The 27,348-nt window shown below is 33.2% G+C and overlaps 1 protein-coding gene across 5 annotated transcripts in view; it reads left to right on the top strand.

The window, feature by feature from the left end:
* The window catches only part of GLRB (glycine receptor beta), an 85,631-nt gene that overhangs the window by 34,210 nt on the left and 24,073 nt on the right, over nt 1-27,348 (top strand). For 4 of the 5 annotated variants that reach the window (XM_023636387.2, XM_023636388.2, XM_023636389.2 and 1 more), the window contains exons 3-7: nt 3,514-3,620; nt 5,112-5,179; nt 21,688-21,917; nt 22,025-22,107; nt 23,669-23,809. In XM_023636387.2, coding sequence (XP_023492155.1) covers nt 3,514-3,620; nt 5,112-5,179; nt 21,688-21,917; nt 22,025-22,107; nt 23,669-23,809 — 629 coding nt within the window. Of the gene's footprint in view, nt 1-3,513; nt 3,621-5,111; nt 5,180-6,643; nt 6,754-21,687; nt 21,918-22,024; nt 22,108-23,668; nt 23,810-27,348 lie in introns of all 5 variants that reach the window. The other variant, XM_070257415.1, reaches the window with a different exon arrangement.

Raw genomic sequence — 27,348 nt, 5'->3', positions numbered from 1 at the left:
AGGTTGCTTGCAGCAGGGACATGAAAATATATATTGACACAAATGAGAATAAAAGAAAAGGGGCTATAACATACTTGATATACTCTTCTTTTTATTTCAAGAGATTTTTGTCAACTAACATTGAACTTTTGTTGTTCACACATAAGAATTTTCTTTCTAAACTATGGAGAGAAACACTAACATTTGGAGATGGCTAGAGGAAAGAGTGACTCTGATAAGTTGAAGAAAGGGCAAATTCAGATTTTCCAGGACTAATGATTTTCAAAGACTAATACAACCTAAGGTGTAATGTTTTATATATAAAAATAGGAGAGAAAGATATATATCCTAAAGCAATATATGAATGGATAAGAAGATAGATACTACTCCATTTCCATTATGGCAGGCTTATTGTGAAATGATAACCAGGACCAGGATTACTACGTTTCATTCTTTCCTGCCTTAGAAAGATCTTTTAACCCTGCTCTGTCTTGGTTTCTGCATATACCATGTACGCTATTGTTCCATTTACTCACCCACTGCTCACTCTTCTACCAGTCTGGTTTTTCTCCATCTCTCCACTGAAAAACAGTTCTCTGTGTGGTTAATATCTCTCCTGTTTAACCAACTGAGACTGATAATCAAATGAAAGAATGTAATGGACATGATGGTTGATTCCCCAATATCTATTCCGTACCAGATGTGGGCCAATCATGATTGTTTCTTCCTCGTTGCTAGTGATTGGTTCACCAAAGACCAACGCTGGGAAAATTCTGGTGGAAAACAAGTCCTTTCTTATAAGAGGACATGTCAGGAATAAATGCTCTTCTTCATCTGGAAATGACATGTGGAACTGCTACCTTGATAGCACACACAGTCACCCTGAGCTGAAGTCAACTTAGACAAGCCAGCACATGGCCAAGTGCTTGAAGCAATGTGTATTTAATACTATACAAGCAGGATAGGGAATTACAAAAATAGAGAAGCCAGGATTTCGTCAAGACTCATACTGTCTGCATTCAGTCTAGTTGGTAATATGCACATGGATATGAAAAAAAGCTACAGAATAATTGCCAAACAGCATATTTATCAGTTTCTGTTCATTAGGGTAAACTGGGGTGATTGAGGCCATATTTTAGAAAGGTAATCTGAAAGGACAGGTTGGGTTTAGATTAGCACAATGAGGAGTGGAAGTTACAGCATTCCAGGCAGGGGGACTGATTCGGAACCAGTGAATGGAGGAAGGACAAAATTTGGTGGTGAGTTAGAAAGGCTAGAATATGAGTTTTGATTGACTGAATTTATAGCTGTAAGTAAATACCCAAAAGAGTGGTGAGATTTAAGAGTTTATGTACCATCTTAACAGGTGAAAAGTAGGAGGGATGTATGTCTTTAAAGGGAGAGTAAATGATTTTTAGGAAAGACAATTGGGCCCTTAGAGGAATAGATGGGAGGTATAATAGTTTGTGACTAAATGTCTGGGTGTGGTGTTCACTTCCAGTGTCCTGTCCTGTGATATAAGTCAATCTTCCCTAGTCAATGAAACTCCCAGGGAGCAGATTTATGACAATCGAGCTTGTTTTGGAGGATCTGTCTGTAGGCAGATAAGAATAGTTCAGAGAAAGCCACTCTCTGCATTTGCTGTTTTTCAAGAGCCTTTAGCTTGAAATAATCTTTATGCCAAAGAGGCGTATTATAGGATGACATATTCCACCACACTTCACAGCTGGAAGAAAAAAATTAGTCTGGAAAGTTCTCTACTACAGAAATTAGTGTTAATTGTCTTTATGTTGTCTAGTCATTTCATTGCTTAGAGGGAATGTACTTGTGAGGGATTTTATGTCAAGAAACACAGTAATAACAGTCCTTAATTGATTCAGTACAAGTGTATTTTATAACCAATCAATTCTGTTTTCCTCCCTTGAATGCAAAAACTTGTAGATGTGCTTGAATACTAATTTGCATCCTAATATCCAATTTTCCCACATACCCTCATTCTCTTTAGAGATTTCTGTCTTTTGATAAGGGATGACAGTTGACTCTAAGGAGGTTATGATTTTACCTGCAGTGAAATGGAAAATCTCGTTACCAGTCCCCAAGCCCCTGCAGCTGTGACATCAGAGCTGATAAGGCCATGAGAAGCAATTCAAAAAATCTTTATAATCTTCGGCAACTTTGGGAGGTTTTACTAATTGATTTTCATTTTTTTCTTTAATGTTTTGGACTCTGCATGATATCTACTTGAAAAGCTTGTCTGTATCAATTCGTAGTATTTTTATTGTTTTCATAAACTTCTTAATATCTGTCAGATTTCACCTGTAATGGTTGTATCCTATGTGCAGATTGTATGATAATTAACTCAGAATAGAATTGCCTGGCAGGTAAAAGCTGGGATTTCAAAGCAAAGCCATGCCCATTACATCTAAGTTTGCTTCATATAAATTAATATCATTTAATTTAATGCTTATCATTTAATTAATATCATTAATTTAATATGTTTTAATAAATCAATGTCATATAAATTAATATTATTTATGAAATTAATACTTTTACCACATCAATACAGAATAAACAGTGCTAGATGCTCCAAGGATAGTTTTAATCTTCCTTGTGATTATCATGGATTTTTTTTGTATTGGAAATTGATTATATAATTACACTTTATGAGTGGCAAAACAAATCCAAACAAACAGTAAACAACAAAACATTTTCCATTGGCTTCCAAGGAAGTGTTTTTTTTTTTATGTGCACTCAAGCAACTACCAATTTAGTCAAGATTCATTGTTCAAAGTTAATTAAAAATAGAAAAATCTGGCAGTTTTTCCCTTTTGATAGTTGACGTGAATTTATATATACACTGTTGAAGAAAGAGGTATCTGTGTCTTATAGCTTTGTAGAGTATTTTCCTTGTTTGATTGATCTGATAATAGAGAAACTTCTTTTACCAGTTCCCCTCCTGGACTAACATTTCACTCAATAAGGAGAACATTTATTGTGTATTTCTTGGGCAATATCATTTTATAGACATTGGCATGATTGTTTTATGAATTCTTAGACCATCTCTCTGGCCATATCATCTTATAAGATTCACATACTCCTTTGCTTGGGCAGAAGTCTAATATTATACATTATTTGCAACTTATTTTTTGCTGCTTTTCCTTTTGCTGCTATCACATTGTCTGTGCTTCCTTTGTGCTTGTCTAGATTTTGACTGCAACTTGCTTCAGGACAAGTAAGATGTCTGCTTAATTTTATTTAAAAGAAAGTAACGTGGAGTATTTAGGACAATGTTTCATGCATTTGGTAAAATTAAGTGCTAAAAGACTTTTTTGTTTGTTTTTATTTTTTATGACAAATATCTTTTGGCTTCTGACAATGTCTACTATTTTTCATATGCTTCTATTTGGAAAAACCATGTATACTGGTGGATTTGTATCAAAAAGCAAAGTCTTTTCTCTGATGAAAATCACCCATTCCTGTGGCTTGCTATTTTTAAATGCTTATCAAGGTTTTGTATTGCTTTTTCTCTTACAGCCAGCAGTCTGCAGAGGACCTTGCACGAGTACCCGCCAACTCCACTAGCAATATCTTGAATAGGCTACTGGTCAGTTATGATCCCAGGATCAGACCAAATTTCAAAGGTTTGTTTCTCCCTCCTCCAAATATCTTCATTCTTTGCATTTAAAAATTAACTTTATCTGTATAAAATTATTTATTTGTGATGTTTAAAATAGTAGTATTTCAAATTGACATCTACTGTCCTGTAATGTGCTTAGATCAGAGCAATGTAAGGCCAAAAAATGTTCAAAGATAAGCAAAATATTAGTTCTAATAGTTTTATATGGTTTCCAGTTTTTTCTTTTTTAAAGGCATGTTGTGAATTAATAGGCTAAACTCTGTAATGAGTGTTCTAAGTACTTAGTATTCTTAACCTTAGTAATTTAAAATTCAGGCTCTGGATACAGATCTGGCTTTCATTCACAGACACCACAGTCATAGTTTGTAGGAGAATGTCGATGTACTCATTTAAGGATAGATACCGTTTAACACATCTTTTGAGAACCAAGACCACACTTGACAATAAAAGTCATGAGAAGATTGTATAGCTGTACAAACTTTTTGTTTTTCTTTCTTTTTTTTCATCCTCTTGATGAGTTAGGAAAAGTTTTATGAAAAAAATCTCCTCTAAAAAACTGTAATCCTTGTTGCTGGTTAAGGACAAGTATTAAGGTAGATCAGCTTAACATTGTAAGGCTGGATTTTTTTTTTTATCCTTTAAAGAAGAAAAAAAGTCTGCAGCTGCTTCTAGTCAACTGAAGTTATACAACTATGTTGTAAAAACAGGGATTTTGTTCATTACCAGAACCGATTCAGTTACTTTCAACAACAGCCCTGGTCTGAGTTGTCACATGTCTACCGTATATTGATTCACCACCTGGTTTTCATCAGTCAGTGGTTATGTGGCTAAAAGGCTAAATTCACATTTTTCCTTTGTTAGCCCAACCAGCAGCCCACAATGAGTAAAGAAAAAAAAAGAAAAGCAAGAAAGAAATTTGCAACATTATACCTTAGTTCTCACTCCATGAACTTTCAAATTATTTTCCAACAGGTCAGGCAAAAATCTTTATAATGACTCTGTTATATGTCTGATTAACTTCGCATTTTCGTGAATTAAAAATCTAAGTAAAGTAATTGGAAGTAAAATGTATTGAATACTGCTTTACCAATTAAAGTAAGAATTTGAAATGATTATAAAAATGCAAAAAATTAGACCATATTTTTAAATGATGTTTTTAAAAGAGTAGTGTACGTTTTCTTAAAGTAAATGCATCAGCCCAATTTAAAATTTTTTAAAAGGTAAATGTATTTTCCCAGAATCTCTACAATTTGAGATAAATATTTCTGAATAAATAACATGAAATACAACTCATTTTTGATTTGCGTTGTGATCCCTACTTAGAAAAATAAGTTACTAGCAGTTGTGAACGTGGTATACTGAGAGCATAGATTTATAATTTTATATCTTGTGGATTGGAAAATAATATAAAAATGAAATGCATAAACCATAAAAATATGAAGATTCTGACCAAATTTTTAAAGCTACTAAATAAATCCTTAATTTTTATTCATAGGCATTCCTGTTGATGTGGTAGTCAACATTTTTATCAACAGCTTTGGATCCATTCAAGAGACAACAATGGTAAGATTACAATTAACTTAATATTTTTAATTATCAAAATTTTAACTAGAGGGTAGTGAAAGTAACATTAAAACTGAAAAATAAGGAATAACTCTAAGGAAAAAATGCATGCTCTCTCCTAGTATAAAATATCCACATTCCAAGGTTTTGTTAAATCAGTGATTTCAGTGCCTATGTAATTTTGCAATTCAAATTTAACTTTAATACTGCGTTAATACTTACGGACTTGGAAGAATTAATATACTCACCCTGAACAACAACTTGGATACCACCTGGAAAAAGGTTTTATATGATGACTACTCTAGAGCAACATTTTTTTCCCTAATATGCTTATATGTATGAGCATTCAAAAATATTTAAATGTTCACAGGTTTTTTTCTTCCAGTTTCCTGAGGAGAATTTTTGTTTTCTTGGTTGGGCTAATTTTGTGATGTGTGGAGAAGAGAAATGTAAAAAGCAAAATTGATTTTCATAAAATAGGGCAGCAGAGCTCCCTGAAAAGGTATGTAACAAGGAGAAAGGGGAAGGAAGAGTGAGAAGGGGTACAGACAGCCTCCTGTCTTGAAAAAAGTGGAAAAGAAAGATTTGGAGAGTGGCTGCTCTCCAGGATGAGCTGGAGTTTAAGATGGCTGTGAAGTGTGATCGGTAGATTTCCTGAGTGATGTGTGACATAATTGTGCCTCAGCTTCTCGAAAGACTTTCGATAAAGTCTAGTTGCTTTTTGATGTTTCACAATATTAGATTTGTGCCCTTTTTGAAAAACCACATACTGAAATGGTACTTCAGGTAGGAGAAGGAAGGTCCAAGTTTTTTTCTTTTTCTTTTTTTTGAGATACTTATGTTTTTCTTAAGTAATTGTACAACGTTTGAATTGAAAGCCTACTAATGAATGCTTGAAGCACAGTATAATTTTTCAGGGAATACCTCAGACTAGAGAAAAAATGATTTAAAATATTTATTCTTTTATTCCTAGTAACAGCAGTGTGTTATAAAAGCAATTTTATATTGCATTTAAGTTGTGACACCTATTTTTGTATCTAATTGTGGTGAGAATGTTATTTATTTTTTTATAAAACCATGTATTTAGCCCGATTAATTGATTTTCTTAGACAATGCGTAGATATTTTTAGAGAATTATTTAAAAGATGATTTTGGAATAAAGTCCAAAATTCACTTCCAGTGACTTTCAGTTCACCTAAGGAACAGAGACATACAGGATAGATCATTAGAAGACAGCTCAGAAGTAAAATATAGACTACCATATATCACTCAAGAGACAAGTGTAGCACTCATTAATTAAAAATTTAATTAGTCTTTCTCAGCACTTCACTTTGCAAGAGTAAGGGATGCCATTTTTCTCAAGGTGAAACTTTAAGGGACTCTGTTTGCTCTCTACGCTCTTCTCTGTACCCTGTTTTATCTTTCATGGCCCCGCTACACTAATCCTCAAACACCGCTATCAAGATGTGACAGCCCGTTGGAAACAGCCCCAACTCTATCTTGCATTTTAGGACAACTAATGCAAGGATGTTATTTTCTCATTTGCATAAAGGCTACACATGTGGCTTAGCTCAGTAAGTATCCTTAATGTATCTATTTAATAAACACTGAATGCCTTCCAAATATCAGACCCTAAACTTCTCTAGGTCCCATCAGTAGTTACGTGATTGTATCAAGTTGAAAACACCTGAGGGGAAGGATGTTAGAAAAGGAAGAACTTTCTTACAGATTATTTGAGGATTATGATCAAATATTTAATAAATTCTAACATAATCTGCTGCTGCTCTCCTGCACAGACTCATTGCAGAAGCTAGCACAGAGTACTTATTGCAGGGACCAGATTCAACTAATTCTCATCATGGAGTCTTTGCCTCTACTATTGATCCCTGAGCTTGATCTCTTATCTTCTAATCAGCACCTTTTATGGCTAGTCTGACTCACTTGGTGCCCTCTTTTCAATCTAGATCTTTCATCTCTATCATTTGTTTGTTACTTAAATCTGGTAGCTTCTTTCCTGTAATTAAACAATTATTGTTTGTATTTTTCTTATTCTTGAATGGACTCTAAACCTCTTAAAATCAGGAATAATGTGTCCTATGTCTTCATTTTTCGTAAAATACAGAAGACAAAAGACACTCGATAAATAGTGAATACATAAATAAATAATTTCTTTTTGGGGGGGGAGCGTGAGGAAGATTTGCCCTGATCTAACCTCTGTTACCAATCTTCCTCTTGTTTTGCTTGAGGAAGATTAGCCCTGAGCTAACACCTATGCTAGTCTTCATCTATTTTGTATGTGGGATGCCTCCATAGCATGGCTGATGAGTGGAGTAGGTCAGCACCTGGGATCCGAACCTGCAAACCTGGGTGGCTGAAGCAGAGCATGCTGAACTTTAACCACTCAGCCATGGGGCTGGCCCCCAATAATTTCTTATATTAGCTAATATTGATTGAATAAATGAACAAATAAATTCTGCTATTTGCCTGGCACAAAGTGAGTCAAAGTAGCCTAAAACAATTGGCAGAACAAATTTAAACAAGAGATCCATGTGTTGAACATTTATTTGGTTAAATAACAGATTGAATAATGTTATTATTGTAGAGTGTTAATTTTGGAAATTTTGAAGACCTTTATCCAGAGGAGCCCATTATTTATATTTTCTGTTTCTTTTGCTGAAATAACATGGATGGAAACCAATCTGCCTTCCACTTTGTGTTGTGCAGACACAGCCAAAAAGTTCAGAATTAGAACTATAATCATCAAATAGACTTAAATATTCTACTTTATCATAATTATTAATTTTTGCTTTCAGCAATATTTATTTTGTACATCCCTATAAAGAGTTTTATAGACATGTCTTCTGAGGCTGTCATATTTTATAGATTTGCTCAGTCTTTTCCTTAGCAAATGCCCTAATACCTCATTGCTTAATAGTTAGGAAAGGCACAAACTGCTGTAGATATAAAGATAGCATTAAGATGTCTTCTAAGGAAAAAAATGGATCTAAGAAAAAACTTGTTCTTCATTATCTGTTACAAATACTGGTCAGAAATAATAGTGATGACTCAGGAGGGTGATTAAAAGGGTGTGCATGTATGGATAGGAGTTATATTATGAGAGGATATTGGTTTTTTTCCTTCCAATCACCTGGAATGGGCCTACTTTATTTTTTTCAGCTTTATTTAGGTATAATTGACAAATGAATTTGTAAGATATTTAGAGTGTACGTAATGATCTGATATATATCTACATTGTGAAAGGATTTTCCCGATCAAGTTAATTAACACATCCATCACTTCACATGTTTATCTTTTTTTTGGTGAGAACATTTAAGTTGTTCTCTCTTTGCAAATTTCACTCATACAATACAGTATTATTAACTATAGTCGCCATGTTATCCATTAGATCCTCAGACCTTATTCGTCTTATAACTGAACGTGTGTACCTTTTACTACGCTCTCCCCATGTCCCTAACAATCACTTTCCCACTCTCTGTTTCTGTGAATTCAACTTTTGTTTTTTTAAGATTCCACATATAAGTGATACCATCAAGTATTTGTCTTTCTCTGTTTGGCTCATTTTACTTAGCATAATGCCCTCCAGTTTCATCCATGTTGTTGCAAATAGAATTTCCTTCTTTTTTAAGGCTGAATACTCTTCCATTAGATATACCACATTTTCTTGACCCATTCATTCACTGATAGACACTTAGATTGTTTCCATACTTTGGCTATTGTGAATAATGCTGCAGGCAACATGGAATACCTCTTCTGGATAATGATTTTGTTTCCTTTGGGTATATACCCAGAGCAGGATTGCTGGATCATATGGTAGTGCTATTTTTAATTCCTTAAGGAACCTCCATACTGTTTTCCATAGTGGCTCTACCAGTTTGCATTTCCACTAATGGTGTACAATGCTTTCCTTTTCTCCATATTCTCACTGGCATTTGTTATCTCTTGTCCTTTTGATAATAGCCAGAGAGAATATTTCTTAAAAACAAACAAAAAAGCCCTCCAAAACAAGAGGCTGGGAAAGCAGAAAGCATTATATTTGTCTAAATACAGGATATGTGTTCATGGAAACAATATGGTGGACAGTGTGTGAGTTGTGATATCAGACAGGCTGGTGCTTGAATCTCTTGTGTACTTGATGTGTTTATACCCTAAGAAGAGAGAAAAAATTACAGAAGCAAAGCAACAGTATTTTGTCTGGCATAGTAACTCACTGTGATGGTGACTCTTAGGTTGTCATGCAATTGCAAATTAATGTAGTATTTCCACAATAGAATCTCATCCTAAAGAAAAATGCTAAAGAAAACAAACCATTTATAAGTTTATTAGCAGCCCAACTGTACAGTTGTGGTTCTGTTTATTAATAATGCCCTAGAAATGTCCCTTCCAAAGATCTGCTGAAATAAAGGAAGTTCTAAAATTTGGGAAGCTTGAATATTGCCCAACACTTTCCTCTCCAGTTCACACCTTTCTGCCTCAACTGACGGTTGCTTATTCCAGAAAGCAAAATGTAGAACGCAGGGCTTGGGGGTGGATGTAACATGAATAGCTGCAAGTCAGGTGGCAGACAGATGTAGGGCAACTTCTGAAGGGAGAGGGCAACCCATTCCTCCAGTGTGTAAAGTTGATTAACAAACAAAGAAGCAATCAAGGTTATGGGCAGTAACATTGCTGTCAGGAAATTTTAACTAATCGATTTGGAAAACATTCCTTCCTGCTTATTTGTTTTTTAATTCAGATGCTAACTATTGCTAGCTAAACTAAAATAAAAGTAATCTCACATTTATTCACAAACTGTAATTGTGTAGTGGAGGAAAAATGACAGTCGTATTAATATTCCTTAAGCTCTTCTACACCCCCATGGTTATATGCTCCCTCAGCTTGTTTTATGATCTCATTTTATAGCTTTCTAGTTCCTATTTCTCATATCTGTGTGTTCATTTGCATTCCATGACCTTACATTTTTCTAAGGTATTGTTCCTAATACTGTAAGTGATATATACTGACATTAACGGTAGCATCACCAAAATTGTCAAATAAATGTTATCCTCCTAATTCGAAGTTTCTAAAACAGTCATTTCTAATTTTATCGGTTTATATGCTACTGCTTATAGCAACTGAAATATGAACATTCAAAACAGTGAGAAGAATGGTTTGTTAGAGGCTAGGTGGCATCTGCTCTATGGGTGTGCTTATAATATTGGTTGATTTTTCCATTCAGTTCTTACCTTTGGCTTAAATCAGTGGGATTTTCATAATTGAAAATGTGAACTACTGCACTCGTGGGGGAAAAATTGAGTATTATGGTTTATTGTAATAATCTATACACAAGCACTTTACCTCATCAGAACTACATAAGAGCTCTTTCATGGAAATGAAAGCTTGTTTATACAATCCATTTTCCTCCTTTGGTTTGGGCATGCTTTGTAATTATATTGACTTATTATTGCACTACAATTCATGATCCTGTCAGACTCTCTATGCCTTTCTGCTGCAGACTTTTTGTTTGTTTTAATAGTAGACTTCAGCTCTTTCTGAGCCACACGGCTGTGCCTGTCAAGGAGAAAAAGCCATATTTGGGATCAACTAAAAGAGCTTAATTCTAGTTCTTGACAATTACTCATCTTTGTTATTTTAAAAACAATTTTATTTTACGTATTTCCTTCTATATAGAGGCTTAAATTTCTTTCCTTAAAATTTGTCTTAGTTTACTATTCTTTATATTTTGTTGCTTTTGTTATTAGCTTTCCAGCATTGTTTCACTTATTATGGAATATTGGACATATTTGTCCCAATTATTTTTTCTATTTTGCCTCTTAGATACACAGACCTTAAAATGGTTTTGCGTTTATATTTTCTCACATTATCCATTGTCAGGGTTTGTACTTTATGGTAGGCTAAATAGTCGTTCCTAAAACATGTCTATGTCCTAATCTTCGGAGCCTGTGATTGTTATTTTACGTGATAAAAGAGACTTAGGATATGTGAGTAAATTAAGGATCTTGAGAGGGGGGAGATTATCGTGGTTATCCAGGTGGGCCCAGTATCATCACAAGGGTCCTGATAAGAGGAAGACAAGATAGAGTCAGTAGCAGTAGATGTGGTGAAAGGAGTACGAACTTGGACTGATGGGAGGAAGAGGCAGGGGTCCAGGACTGCAGGTGACCTCTAGAAGCTGAAAAAAAGGGAGGGAATGGGATTCTCTCCTCAGAGCCTCTGGACAGAACCAGCCCTGGGGACACCTTGACTTCAGCCCAGTGAAACTGATTTCAATATTCTGAACTCTAGAACTATAAGATGACAATTTGTGGTGGTTTAAGCTCCTCAGTTTTTGATAATTTTGTTACAGCAGCAGTAGGAAACTGATACACTTGATGACAGACCCTTGTTAATAAGCTTTTTTCTCCCAAATGCTGCTGGAGGGCTATCTGATTGTGTATATAACTTTTTCCATGTATGGAAATGCCAAAATAACCAGTGGAATTTTATTCAGTGACTACTAAAAATTCTCACTCATTAAATTTAATCATAAGGACATTTGAAAGAGAAGTATAGTTTTAGTAGTTAAAAATATACTGTATTTATGTCTCTTTTCTTTGTCAAAGGTACTTTTTTAGTGTGTCTGCCTAAAATGAAGAATAATGTATCATGGATACTTTCCTCTTTACCTTTTTTCTCCTAGCTGATTATTCAGAAGCATTGGTGATTAAACATTAAGAGTAAAGAAGCATTGGTGATTAAACATCATAAGTAAGAATATTGTGTTAGGCAATAAGGAAGGATGAGAAATATCCAAGTTTTATTTTCACCTTCCAGTAATTTTTCATTGTTATCCATTGATATAGGAAAGTTAAATTATTGATGTGAATAATGGTAGACAAATATCCTAACGTGTCAAAATGCTATAGAAAGTATTTCTTCATTCCTGCATTTAACAGAAATATGTCGGGCACTTTCTGTATATCCAGTCAGCCACTGCTGCTCTTATGGGGTTTATAGTTTAGCGTGGCACCAGGGCACCACCTAGCAGGCACTCCTAATAAAACTGGAATATTGGTGTAGGTCTAGAAAAATATAAATATTCATAAGGTGTCATTAAACAATATTTAACTAAAAATTTAAGAAAAACAACATATTGAGAAATATAGTTAAAATATAACGTAAGAATTTTTACTGGCATTTTGTTAACTTGAAATTCTTACATGAAACTTCTAACCTCAGTAAATGACTAAATTAAAATCCTTTTCAAACCAGACTTGTAACAGCTCTGTTGACAAAACTTTGGTTATCATGCTGCCAGATGCCATGAGAGCTGATCTTTATTTGCTTGAATGCTAATTTCTTTTATCATAATGTAAAGAAAAGAAATGATTAAAGATTGCATATGTGAGAGTTAGGTAAAAACTACAATTAGGAAGAGCCATCCTAACAACAATACAAAACATACATAAACAATTTTTAATATTAAAATATCACTAATGAAACCTAACCAGTTTTTGTTTTGTTTTGTTTTTTTCTGAGGAAGATTGGCCCTGAGCTAACATCTGTTGCCAATCTTCCTCCTTTTCTTTTTTCCTCCCCAAAGGCCCAGTACATAGTTGTATATCCTCGTTGCAGGTTATTCTAGTTCTTCTATGTGGGATGCCGCCACAGCATGGCTTGATCCAAACTGACGAACCTTGGGCTGCCAAAGCGGAGCTCACAAACTTAACCACTCTGCCATGGGACCAGCACAGAAACCTAACCAGTTTTAATGTCTTGTTGTGAAATGTTTTATTGCATTGAAGAAATTGTTTAATTTGGGTATTAATTGGTACTGAAAATTTTGGAGAACATCCATTTTCCAGAGAATGACTAATAGTGTGCTATTTGGAATGAACAATGAATAGTATTTGTCACCAAATTCTTTAAAAACAATTAAGTCATTTCCCACTGATAAAAGAAGTCTGTTTCTGATGGGAATTTGTTCATTGCAAAATAAATGATAGAGCTATAATTATTGTGATTGAGTAATTGAAAATGGAAATAAATAGGTTTCAAAGATACTTATCTTAATATAGAGCATTTGAACGCCAATAACTAGCAATTATATAGAAATGCTGATAAAACGTTAACCAAAGCATACTAATGAATGAGCTTTTATCTTTTAATGAATGTTGAACTCAAACTATTAATTTAACTTGTAAAATTTTAAAACATTCTTCAAAGATATATGAGCTTGCTGCAACTTGAACTATACTAGTACATAGTTACCTAACTAATAGGCAAACGTCTTTGAAGCCCTTTCATAATGAAATGGTAAGACATAATGACTAAGAATGATACAACTAAATAAGCAATTTCCAGTGTTTTGGTGATGCTCATTGTAATATAACTCTGGAGTTCTAAAAATAAAATTTAAAAAGGATTACAGTAGAGACTTGAAGCTCGTGTGGGGTGTTGAGCTTACACTAGTGCAGCTGAAAGCAAGAAGAGCTCAGGAGATGCTCAAAAACCATTTTGGCTTTGTTTCAAAATTTGTGACCTAGAAGTGCGCTACTGTTGAGAAGAATTATTGGCCAATCAGCACAGTACAGAGCAAACAATGAGTTACACTATATGTAGAATTTTATTTTGAAGCAAAACATACTAATCACTATTACCAACATTATAAAATAGTAACAATAACATAAAGTATATATCCTAATAAGATAAAATGTTTGTTAGTCCTTAATATGGCCAAGTGCCATTCACGGACTTTATATATATATATATTATCACAGTTAATCCTTATGAAACCCTATGTTGTTTGGTGTATTATTATTATTTCCGTCTTATAGATAGGCAACTTTGTCCTCTGTTCGAGTCTTAGTCCTCTGTAATCTTGCTTTGGATATACCACTCTACCAAAAATGTTTTTGCTAAAATCTTCACTGGCTTTCTCATTTGCTGAAAGTATTCAGTTTGATTGTACTTGACCCTCTATGGCACTTGCTGCTCTTGACCATCTCAAAGCTTTTGCCCCTTTAGTTTGGTGAAATCACATTTCTTCCTCCCAGTCTTCTACCCTACCCTTGAAATGCTTGCTTGTTACCCTGAATTCCTACTCTAATTAGTACTTTTGGACAAACTCTCCATTAGTCTTGATTTTTTTGGGTTATGTTTTCAGGGTTCATTCATGTCATAACATGTAACAGAATTTCATTCCTTTTTATGGCTGAATAATATTCCATAGTGTGCATATGTATATATCACATTTTGGTTATCCAGTTATCTGTTGATGGACATTCGGGTTGTTTCTACCTTTTGGCTATTGTGAATAATACTGCAATGAATATGGGTGTAAAATTATCTGTTGGAGTCTCTGCTTTCAATTCTTTCAGGTATATACCTGGAAGTGGAATTTCTGGATCATATGGTATTTTTATGTTTAACTTTTTGAGAACAAAAAATAATTTTTAAAAAGTTAAAAACATACATATAATGAGGACATGTCAGTGATTTATTTGACTCATTAATGTGGGATCCAGCAGGATACAAAAGCTGATTCAATGGAGAATTTAAGAGACTGAAGCGAAAGAAAGAATGCTGAAATTATTCGGCTGCCTCATGGGCGAGTGGTTAAGTTCGTGTGCTTTGCTTTGGCGGCCCAGGGTTCGCTGGTTCGGATCCTGAGTGTGGACCTAGCATGGCTCACTAAGCCACGCTGAGGCAGCATCCCACATAGCAGAACCAGAAGGACCTACAACTAGAATATACAACTGTGTACTGGGGGGCTTTGGAGAGGAGAAGAAGAAGAAGAAAAAAAGAAGATTGGCAACAGATGTTAGCTCAGGTGCCAGTATATTTTTTAAAAAGAATGCTGAAATAATTAGATTGCTAAATTAGATACAGACTTGTTAATGTTCCACAGGACAATAAAGGCATAATTTTTGAGAATATTTTTTCTACCTGACAGAAATCATTTGCATCTCTACCAGACAAAAATCGTTTGTAATTCATCAATTTTCTATAAGTTATCTAATTTTGCAGAGTCTGGGCCCTAATCAATAGAAAATGGCAAGTTGTACAAAGTTATATTTTCCTAGAGAATCATGCAACCCTTAGGTAGGCTTGTTAGACACTGTTTTAGTATAATATTGAAAGGGCAGACAATAATCTTTTTGTCTTATCTCCAAATTTTGGAAAGATTTTTCTTAGCTTTGTATTTATTTCCTTTCGTGTTTACTATGTTTTGTATACACTTTTTACAAGTATACTTTATTTTTTAGATTTCACAGTAAAACTGAGCAGGAAGTACAGAGTTCTCATGTACTCCCTGCCCATGCCCTCCAGCCTCCCCACTATCAACATCTACACCAAAGAGGTGCAGTTTTTACAATCCATGGACCTACATTGACACATCATCCCCTAAAGTCTGTAGTTTATGTTAGGGTTTGCTCTTGGTGTTGTACGTTTTATGGGTTTTGCCAAAAGTATGATGACATGTATCCACCATTATACTTTCATACAGAAGAATTTTACTGCCTTAAAAATCCTGTGTTCTGCCTGTTCATCCATCACTCCTTCCTAACCCCTGGCAACCATTGGTCTTTTTACTGTCTCCATAGTTTGCCTTTTCCAGAAGGTCATATTGGTGGCATCATGCAGTATGTAGCCTTTTCAGATTGACTTCTTTCACTTAGAAATAAGCATTTCCATTTTCTCCGTGTCTTTTCCTGGCTTGATAGCTCATTTCTTTTTAGTGCTGAATAATGCTCTGTGGTCAGAATATACCACAGTTTATCCACTCACCTACTGAAGGACATCTTGGTTACTTTAAATTTTGGTAATTATGAATAAAGCTGCTGTAAACATCCATGTGCAGGATTTTCTGTGGACGTAAGTTTTCAAATCTTTTGGGGAAATGCCAAGGAGTACAATATGGCAAAAGTATGTTTAGTTTTGTAGGAAACTGCCAAACTGTCTTTCAAAGTGGCTGTGCCATTTTGCATTCCCACCAGCAATGATGAGAGTTCCTGTTGCTCCATATCCTCATTTGCATCGTTTGCATTTGGTGGTGTCAGTGTTCTGGAGTGTGACCATTCTAACAGGTGTGAAGTGGTATCTCATTATTGTTTTAATTTGCAATTCCCTGATGACACATGAGGTGGAGCATTTTTCCATATGCTTATTTGCCATCTGTGTATCTTCTTTGGTGAGGTGTCTGTTAAGATATTTGGTCCATTTTTTAGTGGGGTTGTTTGTTTTCTTGTTGTGTTTTAAGAGTTCTTTTGTATATTTCTTGGTCTTGCTTTTAACTTTGACCTTTTCACCCATTGCTCCAAAATCTCCATCTCTTGCTCTGGCTTCTTTTCAGTGATGAACCTGATTATTTCTGCCATTTTCTGTATTTTGATATTTAGTGATTCTTTTATGTTGTTGATGAAACACTTAAGAAGTAGTGATTTTTTGCCTCTGTAGTTAATCCTGCCCTTCCCTGACATCACCACCTGGCAAAATTCTGCCAACTCTCTGAGAGCCTCCTCAGACTTGCATTCTACAGCCTTTCTGGATTCCCGGTGTCTGAAGTGATCATTTCTTCTCTCAACAAGAATCAGCACCTTTAGAGTCCTTACCAATTATTTCCTTACTTGTTTAATCAGCACTTCCTGAAGGTGTGGACCTCAAGTTTTTATCCCTCTCAGGCAGTAGCTCAGACCTTTGAGCATAGGAAGCCCTTAATGCTTAACTATTGAATGAATGAACAAATGAATGAAGAAATGTTTAACAGAGCACAGTAAAACTGATTGTTAACTGAGTCTCTTTTGTAAATGTTAAATTTAGTCTGGAACATAATTACTGGTAGATGTTTTATTTTGGTTAGTCCATAAAACAAGTTTGTCATTATTAATCAGTGTGTCTTAAGTTGGTGAAATCTGAATAAATAGTCCAAAAATCTCACCTTTATTTTCTAGGACTGTATTTTATTGATCTCTAGAAGGCTAGCAACTGATACAGTGCTTGACCTCTAGCACACACAAAATGCTTTGTAAAAGCTTTTGAAAACTTAGTAAAATTAATGTCAGTTTTAATGTTTAGTAACCAGTTAAAACTTCAAGGTAGTACCTTTACAACAATAGAAAAGGAATACTGTCAATGGTAACTGTTGGCCTTTTCCAAGTGGTAAGAATAGAGATAATGATAATAATGTTAGTAATACAGATAATGAAATTAGTTGACTTTTTTGTGTCCTCCCTTTGTGCCAGATTTCATGCTTTAGGTACAGCATCTCATTTAATTCTTGGGCATAACTGGGGGCTCTTTTTATTGACAAGGAATTTGAGGCTCAGAGAGGTTAAATAACTTGCCTTAGGCCACACAGCAGGACATAATTGGACTTGGACTTGTTTAACTTCTATGAGACACTTCAGGTCTCAGTATAGATGTCAATTCACTCCGTTACTTTTAACTAATCCTCAGAGTCTAGATTAGATGCCCTGTTGCAAACTGTTCCACTTTCCACAGCCTTTGTCAAATGTTTTTATAGTTTATTGATTGTCAATATCCCCTACAGTTATTTCCATGAAGTCTGGGAGTATTCACAGCTGCATCCTTAGTACCCAGACAATGCAAAGGAATATATGGGCAATAAATAATGTCGGAACTGAATGAATGAGCCAATCTGTCAATTACCTATGGATTTAGGAGGAATTTAAATAAATGTTTTCTGAAAGTATATGATGTATCTGTGGCTGGATTTCCAAGGATAGAAAATGGAAAGGAAACTAACTTATTTATATAGGAGGTACTAAGTTAATTTTTTATACTGAGTATTTTATTTAATTATCACATTAGGATATTAATAGTCCTGTTTTTTTATATGTATCTTAAGAAACTGAGCTCAGTGAGGTTAAGAAACTTGCTCAGGATCAAAGCTTCTGAGATTCAGAGCTGAGATTTGAATCAGAACTTTATATTTCCAAGTCCATTTTACCAGGCTTTTTAATTTGATTAACATAATTTTTGGAAAAATTATTTATGTTGGTTATATGGAATAAAAAGGATGTTGACTATAAATTAAAACGTTCTTATATCATTTGTAATTTTTCCCACAGATAGATTTTATTTTGTCAAAGCCTCTGATACTATGTTGGGCTTTAATCAGCTTTCTGCTGATTAAAACTCGTTGAACTTAATAACTGATAAATCATGTAAGTGTCTTCTTGGATTGTGTGGAAACATTGGTTAGACATCAATGAAAAATGACCTTCACATGAAGAAATACTATTAAGATTACTATAAAAATTTAAAAAGCAAAATAATTTCGCTATATAATTTTAGATGACTTAACTATACCATTTGGAAATAGGTAGAACATAGAATAGTGGTCCCAAAAGAGTGTGTGCATGTATGGAGATTTTAAGGGGAATTCAATATCATGCAGGCTTAATTTCTGAAGTTCCACCCCAAACGTTATAAGATGGCTTCTTTTTTAATTATGCAAAAATATGCTAATGTTAAAAGTTTGCATTGTTTTAATTCTTGTCAGATATCGTGAATACTATCATAAGATATTGATAGAATGTTTTTAGAAATTAATTACCGAGAAGCAAACCAGCATACATTCCAAAAAGTAATTGTTTTGGTCTAGATAAAGAATACCAATGAGGTCTTAATATTTATATCTCTATACATGTATGTAACATTCTATTACTGATATTAGGCTAAAATAAAGCATCTTGATTCTGAAAGCCACATTGGAAAAGTTGCTCAGGAGCTTATTCAAATAATGCTGAAAAACTCTTATCAGGTATATGACAATCTCTCAACCGTTATTTTATTTATTTTTCATCCATCCCTATTTCTGGAAGGGTCTTGAGGTGTATAATAATAATAATAATAACAAAAAATACAATGAAGTTACTGAAATAGGACTAAATGTGCAAGAGTCATACAATGGTAGTCATACCAGGATATGAGAGAGAAATTGTTAATTCAGTTGGTTATAGGATTTAGCTTCCAGTTCCCTGGCTGCCAGACAAAAAGAAAAACATGATGAGATACTTAAGTCCTACTTTCCTAATAGGAAGCATATAAGGGTATCAGGAGAGCATTTATAGTATAAACTCTGAGGAATAGATGTATTTTCATGAAGCACCTAGACTAAATATGCCTAGCAAATAATAAATACCTGTATAATGATATTATAGTAATATATATAATATGTAAACAAATGAAAAATTAAAGAATGAAGAAACTCATCTTGTTTATTTTTGTAGAATGGTCATTGACCAAAATATTAAAGCTGTGGGCCATGGCTTTAATAACAAGTTTATAAAAGATACTTAGGCAACTTCATCTGCTGACTTTTTTATACTGACCTTTGATAACAAATTAAGGACATAGTATTTTGTCATAGTATTGCGAATGTGTACTTTAAATACAACAATTTAAAGATGTAGTTTTTTGATGATTTACCTTGGTAAGACAGTATTTAGAGAAGGTAATATAGTAGTTTTTAGTGTAGATAATTTTAGAAGACCCGTAATTTTGGCAGATCATTACAGGAAATCTTTTTTGCAAATAATTTGAAATTGAATACTGTTGAGTGCTCAAAGTAATGTCAAGTGGATATTAATCATGTGCTTTACCTAAGGTAGCATCATTGTTATTTTATTAGAAATTGGTTGTATTCCTTCTTAAGTGAAGCGCCAAGCATGTTTGCGTGGATGGGATAAAACCTTTGCCTGGAAGCAGCGTTGTGTCTGCTGGAAGCCTCACTGTGTGAGGTAGATAGGCTTTTGTCTTGGACAGTTGAGTTCATTTGTGTAGTTGTCACCATCACAGTTGGATGTGAAGTAATCACTAAATGAAGTCCCATTACAAATTTTAAGATATGTGTATATTTTGACAGAAAGTTCATGTAACTGTGTAATGCAGGTCTACATTTTCTAGGGTTTTAGGCCTCCTTTGTTCTCTCCTTGATTCCATGTTCCTTTGATTAGAAAAATGTTATCTTTTTTTTTCCCCAGTGATGCAGCTATGTTTAGTGTCAGCTCATATAATCTTTAATTTATTTGACTTTGGCTCTCCAAAACCATCTGCATATGATTTTTAAGAATCAATTTATATTGTATGTTGAGGTTTTTATAAACATCAAGTTTAGAGTAGCTGCAAGATGTAGGTAGATTAAATCTGACTTCCCTGTCTGTACTTCAGTAAATGTATATTGTTACTACCTGCTTACCCTTCTCCAGTTACGCCACTGAGTCGGAAGATCAGAGGAGAAAGTAAATTCCCCAAGCTTTTCTAGAGTCACTGCTCCTTGCTTATGCTTTATTTTATAATTTAAATATATATAAATCATGTGCATTTAGGTTTCCTAGAAATGTATTAGGTCTTATTATTTACTAAAAGATGATCTATCCCTTTTTCCTGTTTAATTATTTGGATTTTGATTTGAAGTGTATGATCTAATTCATCTTGATCATGTCAAAAGACTATGGATAGATAGTATTTTGTGAATTTTGAGTGATTGAACATAAGGAAACTGAAGCCAAATACAATTTATGTTGAATACTTTTGTGCATATTTTGAGTTTGATACATAAAATTAAAATTGAAAGACCTGAGCAAGATCTCTTAATGCTGAGTTTGACTGTATATACTAACAAACCCATTTGTGTCAGAACCCCATTTCAGTGGCAAATATAAAGTGTGTTAAGGTATTAAACATGCCCCTAGGTTCACATAATCTTAAAATCTATATGTCTTGATATAATTCAATTTTTACAAAGGTTTAAAATTAAAACTGTTGTAGCTAGGGATAAAACTAAAGTGAAACAATCAGCTATTTAGTGGATTTCAAAAGATTTTTCTACCATAGTTGAATATAACATAACATTTACAAATTTTGCATGTACTCTCATCTGTTTTGCATAATTCAAATCTCATTTGACCAGCTCATTCTCTCTGTAATCATTTACATGTATGAGTGGTCAAGGATAGGTTTTCTTTTTCCTTCTCAAGAATATACACATTATATATGTTATATATAATGTTATATGATATATATAGTTTTATATCTAAATTATTTTTGTAGTTTGTTACTTAGCAAAAGACAAGTGAAAATATTTTCGCTTGGCTTCTTATCTATTTTTAACTAAATTTTACACTACTTTTTTGGGGAAAATAATGGTAATATTTAGCAGTTCTCATGCTTTTATGATAACACCAACTAACCAATTGGTATAATTGGTGTTTGTGTAAATGTAAAGCAATTATTGATAAAGTTATATTCTGATATTTGAACCAGCAAGTGCTAAGGAAATGTGTGTGGAAAGGGATTCGAGAGACACACTTCTTTTTATATTGCTGATGGAGCTCTTAGTGACAGAGCTGTTGTGATCCTAGTGATGTTGGAAGAGCAAAAAGTATTTGTGCTGCTGATAAGTGAAAGCATTTTTATTCTGGTGCTGAAAACATTCTTAAAAATAGCAATAAACACACCCATGCACACATATTTTTTTCCAGGACTATAGAGTTAACATCTTCCTGAGACAAAAATGGAACGATCCCAGGCTGAAGCTCCCCAGTGATTTTCGGGGCTCAGATGCACTGACAGTGGATCCCACAATGTACAAGTGTCTATGGAAACCTGATTTATTTTTTGCAAATGAAAAAAGTGCTAATTTTCATGATGTAACCCAGGAAAATATCCTCCTCTTTATTTTTCGAGATGGAGATGTCCTTGTCAGCATGAGGTACTCTTTTATCTTTAATATTTGTAGATTTATATTTTCCTTTTAAAATCAGTATATCGCAGAGAAATATATTAAACAACTTCTAAGACCTTTGTTTCTACTTTCAGGTTATCTATTACTCTTTCATGCCCTTTGGACTTGACCTTGTTTCCCATGGATACACAACGTTGCAAGATGCAACTTGAGAGCTGTATGTAAAGGAGACCCTAAGTGACTACAGAAATAAAAATGCTTAAAATTTTTAGGCAATACATTCTACTAATATCTTAGATAACAATAGTAAAACTAATGCTTTTGATTATAAATAGTTATTAGAATAATTTATGTAGGGAAATTATAGTTATTCTTTTTCTGTATGAATTTGTACTAAGATAGATCCTTTTGGTACTAGTCTTTGATTTCAGTTAAGTGGATGTAGTTGTACACTTCTAATTTATTCCAATTGCCATCCTCATCTGAATTAGTGATTAGGCAAAGTAAAGAAGAAAATGATATTCTAATAATTTTTATGAGGTTAAAACCACATTTTCAGAGCAGAAAATTTGGAAAATATTGAAAAATATTCTCTAAATCTTACCAAGTATTCATTTTTAAATAAATGTAAAAAAACCATTTTTTTACAAAATTGGATTTTCTATATTAACATTGTTTTCAGTTTATAAAAGATGCGCTAGGTGTATTAATTGAAATGATTATTTATAAAATAATTAATTTTCTATGATGCTTATCTTTTGAAATTAAAAGTAGGAAATAAAATTTGAAAAATTAACGCTAAGGGAAGAAATCTTTAGCCTGAATACCTATATACCATGACCTATTTCTGCAGAGGGTAAAGAATAATAACCTTGTAAAATGTGTTACATATACTTGCTAGATGATATGGTTTAAAGTTACCTAGTGGTTATTTGTTGGTTTTTTTCTTTTTGCTTTACTGACCTGGATCCTAAATTTGAATAATTTTGATTGCTTTCTAACTGTAAAATCAGATTTTACGGATGTCAGTGTATGTATGTATGTTTGTGTATGTGTTGTGTATGTGCGTGCCTATGTCAATATGTATTTGTATAATAAATTCCATCTTGTATTTACATTCAGTTCTATTACTAGATGCACTCAAATATTGCTTTAGAAAATGCATGTACTTTAGAGTCAGATGGTAAACTACTATCTGCTGTAAAACCCCGTAGGATCCTTGAATTGTAGCCACATTACCTAAGGCCAAAATGTGTGGCTCAGGATGTTGTAATGATGTCCACTTGATGGACTGTTTTAAGGCTCTCCTGTGGCAATGCAGCTCCTTAAGGGAAGTTGGTAGTTCTTTCTTCAAAAAAAACAAAATAAGTATTTTGGTGCTCAAGTTTCCTTAAGAATTTTCAGGTAGCATATTCATGGTTGTAAATACATGCATTCAGAGAACTAGTATCACTTATTTAGTTCTTTTTTATTGATGACAGTTTAGAATTCTGACATACAGAAATGTACTATTCCATGACACTCTAGGGTTTTAACTATTTGCAGTATGCTAATTATTTCAGCTTGTTCTTTCTTTAAGCCAATTGTGTGTTAACTTTTGTGCTAATGTTTTCATTAGTGGCCATAGATTTTACCTCTTTACATTTTACAAAAAATTTTTATAGAAAGGGCCTCATCTTATCATTTCTATGTTTAATATTTGGATCATTAAAATATTAAGAAAGGATTAACAATTATATTTCAAACTAATATTTTTATTTATTTACTTTTGTTTATAGTTGGTTACACAACTGATGATTTACGATTTATCTGGCAGTCAGGGGATCCTGTTCAGTTAGAAAAAATTGCCTTGCCTCAATTTGATATTAAAAAGGAGGATATTGAATATGGTAACTGTACAAAATACTACAAAGGCACTGGTAAGTAAATTCTTTAAATTAAACAAAGCTAAGTGCTATTTGAAGGATTCACTTTAATATTAATATACACTAAGGACAGAATAGAAGAAAACTAGTTAAAAAATAAGTTCAGTGTTTATAAGTAGTTTATCTTTAAATTCATATATTTAAATCTTTCATAAAAGTACATCCAGTAAAGTTTTTCTTTTAATTTTTTATTAGTAGATAGTTTTGCTTCTCTTTATGTACTTCTGGATAAAAAGAGGTTGTCAATTTTTTGTTTTTAGTAATATGAACTCTCCCAAGCAGTGGTTTTCTTAGATATCGCCAAGAAATTCTACTTCTGGCAAGATTCAGTTTAAGGCCAAACATTATGGATATAAACAATGTAGTCTATATATATGTACTCATCTGTTGTCTTTGGGGCAGTTATTGGATGTTGGTTGACCCATATTCTTAATTTTAAAAAGTATTGATCTTTATGCTGTGCAGAAAGCAATAAGCATGTGAAATAATTGAACATTAGTAAATATTCCTTGTATTATATTCATGGCCTAGGTTATGGAACAGCCAATTATGAAAAGCTCAAGAAATTAACCTCATTCATTAAGTTACATCAAGCTTTGCAGAAATGAAAATACAGTATTACTGATCAATACTTTCATAATATGATTAGTATTCAACCTTTGAGTCTCTACTGGTAGTTATAGATTATTGAGCGTTGTAGATATTAAATATAGTGTTAGTTCCTTTAGCAGTGTAAAGAAAAAGATGATTGAATTTTGATCATTACAGTCATACTAATGATTAGTTCAACTTGTAAATTACCACAACATTGTAATTCTTTATCAGTAAGTAAATTACAGCAAAGATATTCAGGAATAAATATAATTAAAGTTTAAGTTTTTTGCAACATTTATGTTGACTTTACAAAAATAAAAATGTATAATGTAATTGTGTAGAATTTAGAGAGATCAGATGTTTGAACTAAAATGCTGCCATCATGACATCATCAGGGACAAAATAGAATTTAAAATATTCCTGTTGATATTAAAATGAGAGGTAGCATGAATATTTGCATATTTACAGTGTTATAATGTATGCAACACTAGGCAACTTGGAGATAAAGTTAGCTCAAGCATCTGTTGTTCCTGACCTTCAAATGAATTAACAGATTATATAACATTTATATGTAAATAGTCCCTTCTCTTATAAAGCTTATAGTATATTAGGACAAGAGAGATAATAAACAAATACACTGCTAAAGGAATTATCAAGTTTTTTAAATGGAAAAACTGAGAGCTCTTAAAATTTGACCATCAAAGTTCTCAATGAAGAAGTCATAGATATGTAGATTATTAGATATGGAAGTGATCTTAATGATAAATCTGAGCCAGCTCCTCTATTTACCACAAAAATAACTGAGATGCAGGGTGACTGAATGACTTATTGAATGTGACCAGGCAAATCAGTGTCAGCCATGGCGCTAGGCATAATATTCCTCTTTGTACTCCTCATTCAAATTAAGGACACTGAGTATAATTTTTAGGGATTTTTCCAACTCACATAGTGTAGGAAAAAAAAAAACCACCGTGAAAGCCAAGAAAAGTCCTTTTAGGATTGTTGTATACAAACATACTTAGTAGATGGTTTTTGAGTTCTTGCTATATGTTAGGCATTGTTTTAAGTGCTTTGCAAGAATGCTATGATTTAATCCTCACAACAATCCTATGAGTTCAGTACTTTGTTATCTCTATTTTACCCATTAGAATGAGGAAGCAAAGACAGTTGCTCAAGACATACTGTTAGTAAGTGATGTGTTGGGATGATGAGTCTGGCGTCGTTACACCACCTGTGGAGTCGGTCCTATTATACTTTGAAAATAGGTACCCACATCCAGATTATATGCTGAATGTTTGAAAATGAATAGTCTCTAAATTGTTTTGAGAAATTTGAAATACCCTCTATTAATGTTTTTAACTTCATCTAGAGGTGAAAATAAAACAGTAATTTTATTTCTAATTTATGTGTGATAGCACTGATAATCTGGAGGTGTTCATTTTTTCACCTTTAGGCCCTACATGTAAAAGTCTCTACTTGGGGGACTCTGCAGTGAATAAAAGAGATCTTTGCCCTTTCATAGATTCATATTCTATTATGGTAGAGAAGTAAATATAAGTCATTTCAGTTCTAAGAAGGAAATAAGAAGATGTGCTGTGGTAGACAGTATTTGGGGAATTACTCAAGATTTATGATAAACAAATGTTTCATAGATTTTTTGTGTGATTTTTTTTTGAGTTATTGTAAATAAGTCACGGATATCTCATTAGCTACAGAAAATAACAAAAAGACTTATGGCTAACATAGTAATAATTGGCACTTACTATGTTTCAGTAAGCATGCTTTATCAGCATTGACGTGAATCATATGAATATAAGTAAAACATTTTAATATTTAGATAATATTTAGAAAGATATTTAGGAAAACAGAACATTCAAAATATATGGAATGCTTAACAATGTAGAATAGTGGAAAAGATATAGAGAGCAACATATATAAAATGATGACCAATGTTTTCTTTAATTTGTACAGAAATAATTAGAAATAATGATTCGGCTTTAACTTCATTAAAAATTACATTTTTTAAATAATTGTAGAAATTGCAAGGGTGGAGAAATGTATACAAAAATTCTTAAATTGGAAACCTGAGGAATAATAATGAAATAAAACCTCACAGGAAATAGAAAGTAAATTGAATTTGCCAATGAACATTTATATCAATTAGCTGCCCACCTGCCTCTCATAAATATAACAATACCAGGAAAAGACCAAGAAATGTTTCTCATAAAAGTTTATCGAGCAAATCTCTGTAATATCCAACCATGTATTTAACGCTGAATGCATCCACGTCTTGGGAAGCTCCACTCGCTTGTGGGTGCCTTCGTTAAGGGACTGGTGGAAACGTGCTTCAGATTACAGGACTCGGGTTAGTGAGGCTGTCATTTAAACATCGCGGGATGGAATGCAAAAATTCATTTTAAAGTGAGCAACTTTATAGTAAATCGTTATAATATTTGTGACAACTTAGGCTACCTAAAAATACAAAATAAGCACATGTATGTCCTCCATTTTGTGTGCACTTGGTGAATATAAAATTAAATTGAGTAAATGATGCTATTACAAAATGAGGTACTTCAGAACCACTTTTAGGAAACATTGTGAGCTGTCTTAATTGTGGCAATTGAGTTTATTGTGGTAATGAAAGATTATATTTTGGAAATTTTGCACATGATTGTTAGTTAGAAACATATGTTCTCGTTTGTCCGGGCAGGAAGTTAAGATGAGTGGTGGGGAACTGAAAAGGGAGGGAAATTTGTCATTGTTTTGCCTTTCTTATATTTTTAAAACCTGTGCACAATTGAAATTGCCTAGTTTTAATGAAATTAAATTTAAAATTTAATGAAATTAAAATTAAAAGAAAGACACTCTACATTTCTTGTTTTATGATTTAGTATGGAAATATTTGACATAATTAGAATTTACTTCAGTTCAAATCAACT

The sequence above is a fragment of the Equus caballus genome, chromosome 2 (genome assembly GCF_041296265.1).
Source record: "Equus caballus isolate H_3958 breed thoroughbred chromosome 2, TB-T2T, whole genome shotgun sequence".
NCBI lineage: Eukaryota > Metazoa > Chordata > Mammalia > Perissodactyla > Equidae > Equus > Equus caballus.
This window is presented reverse-complemented; position numbering and strand designations above follow the sequence as displayed.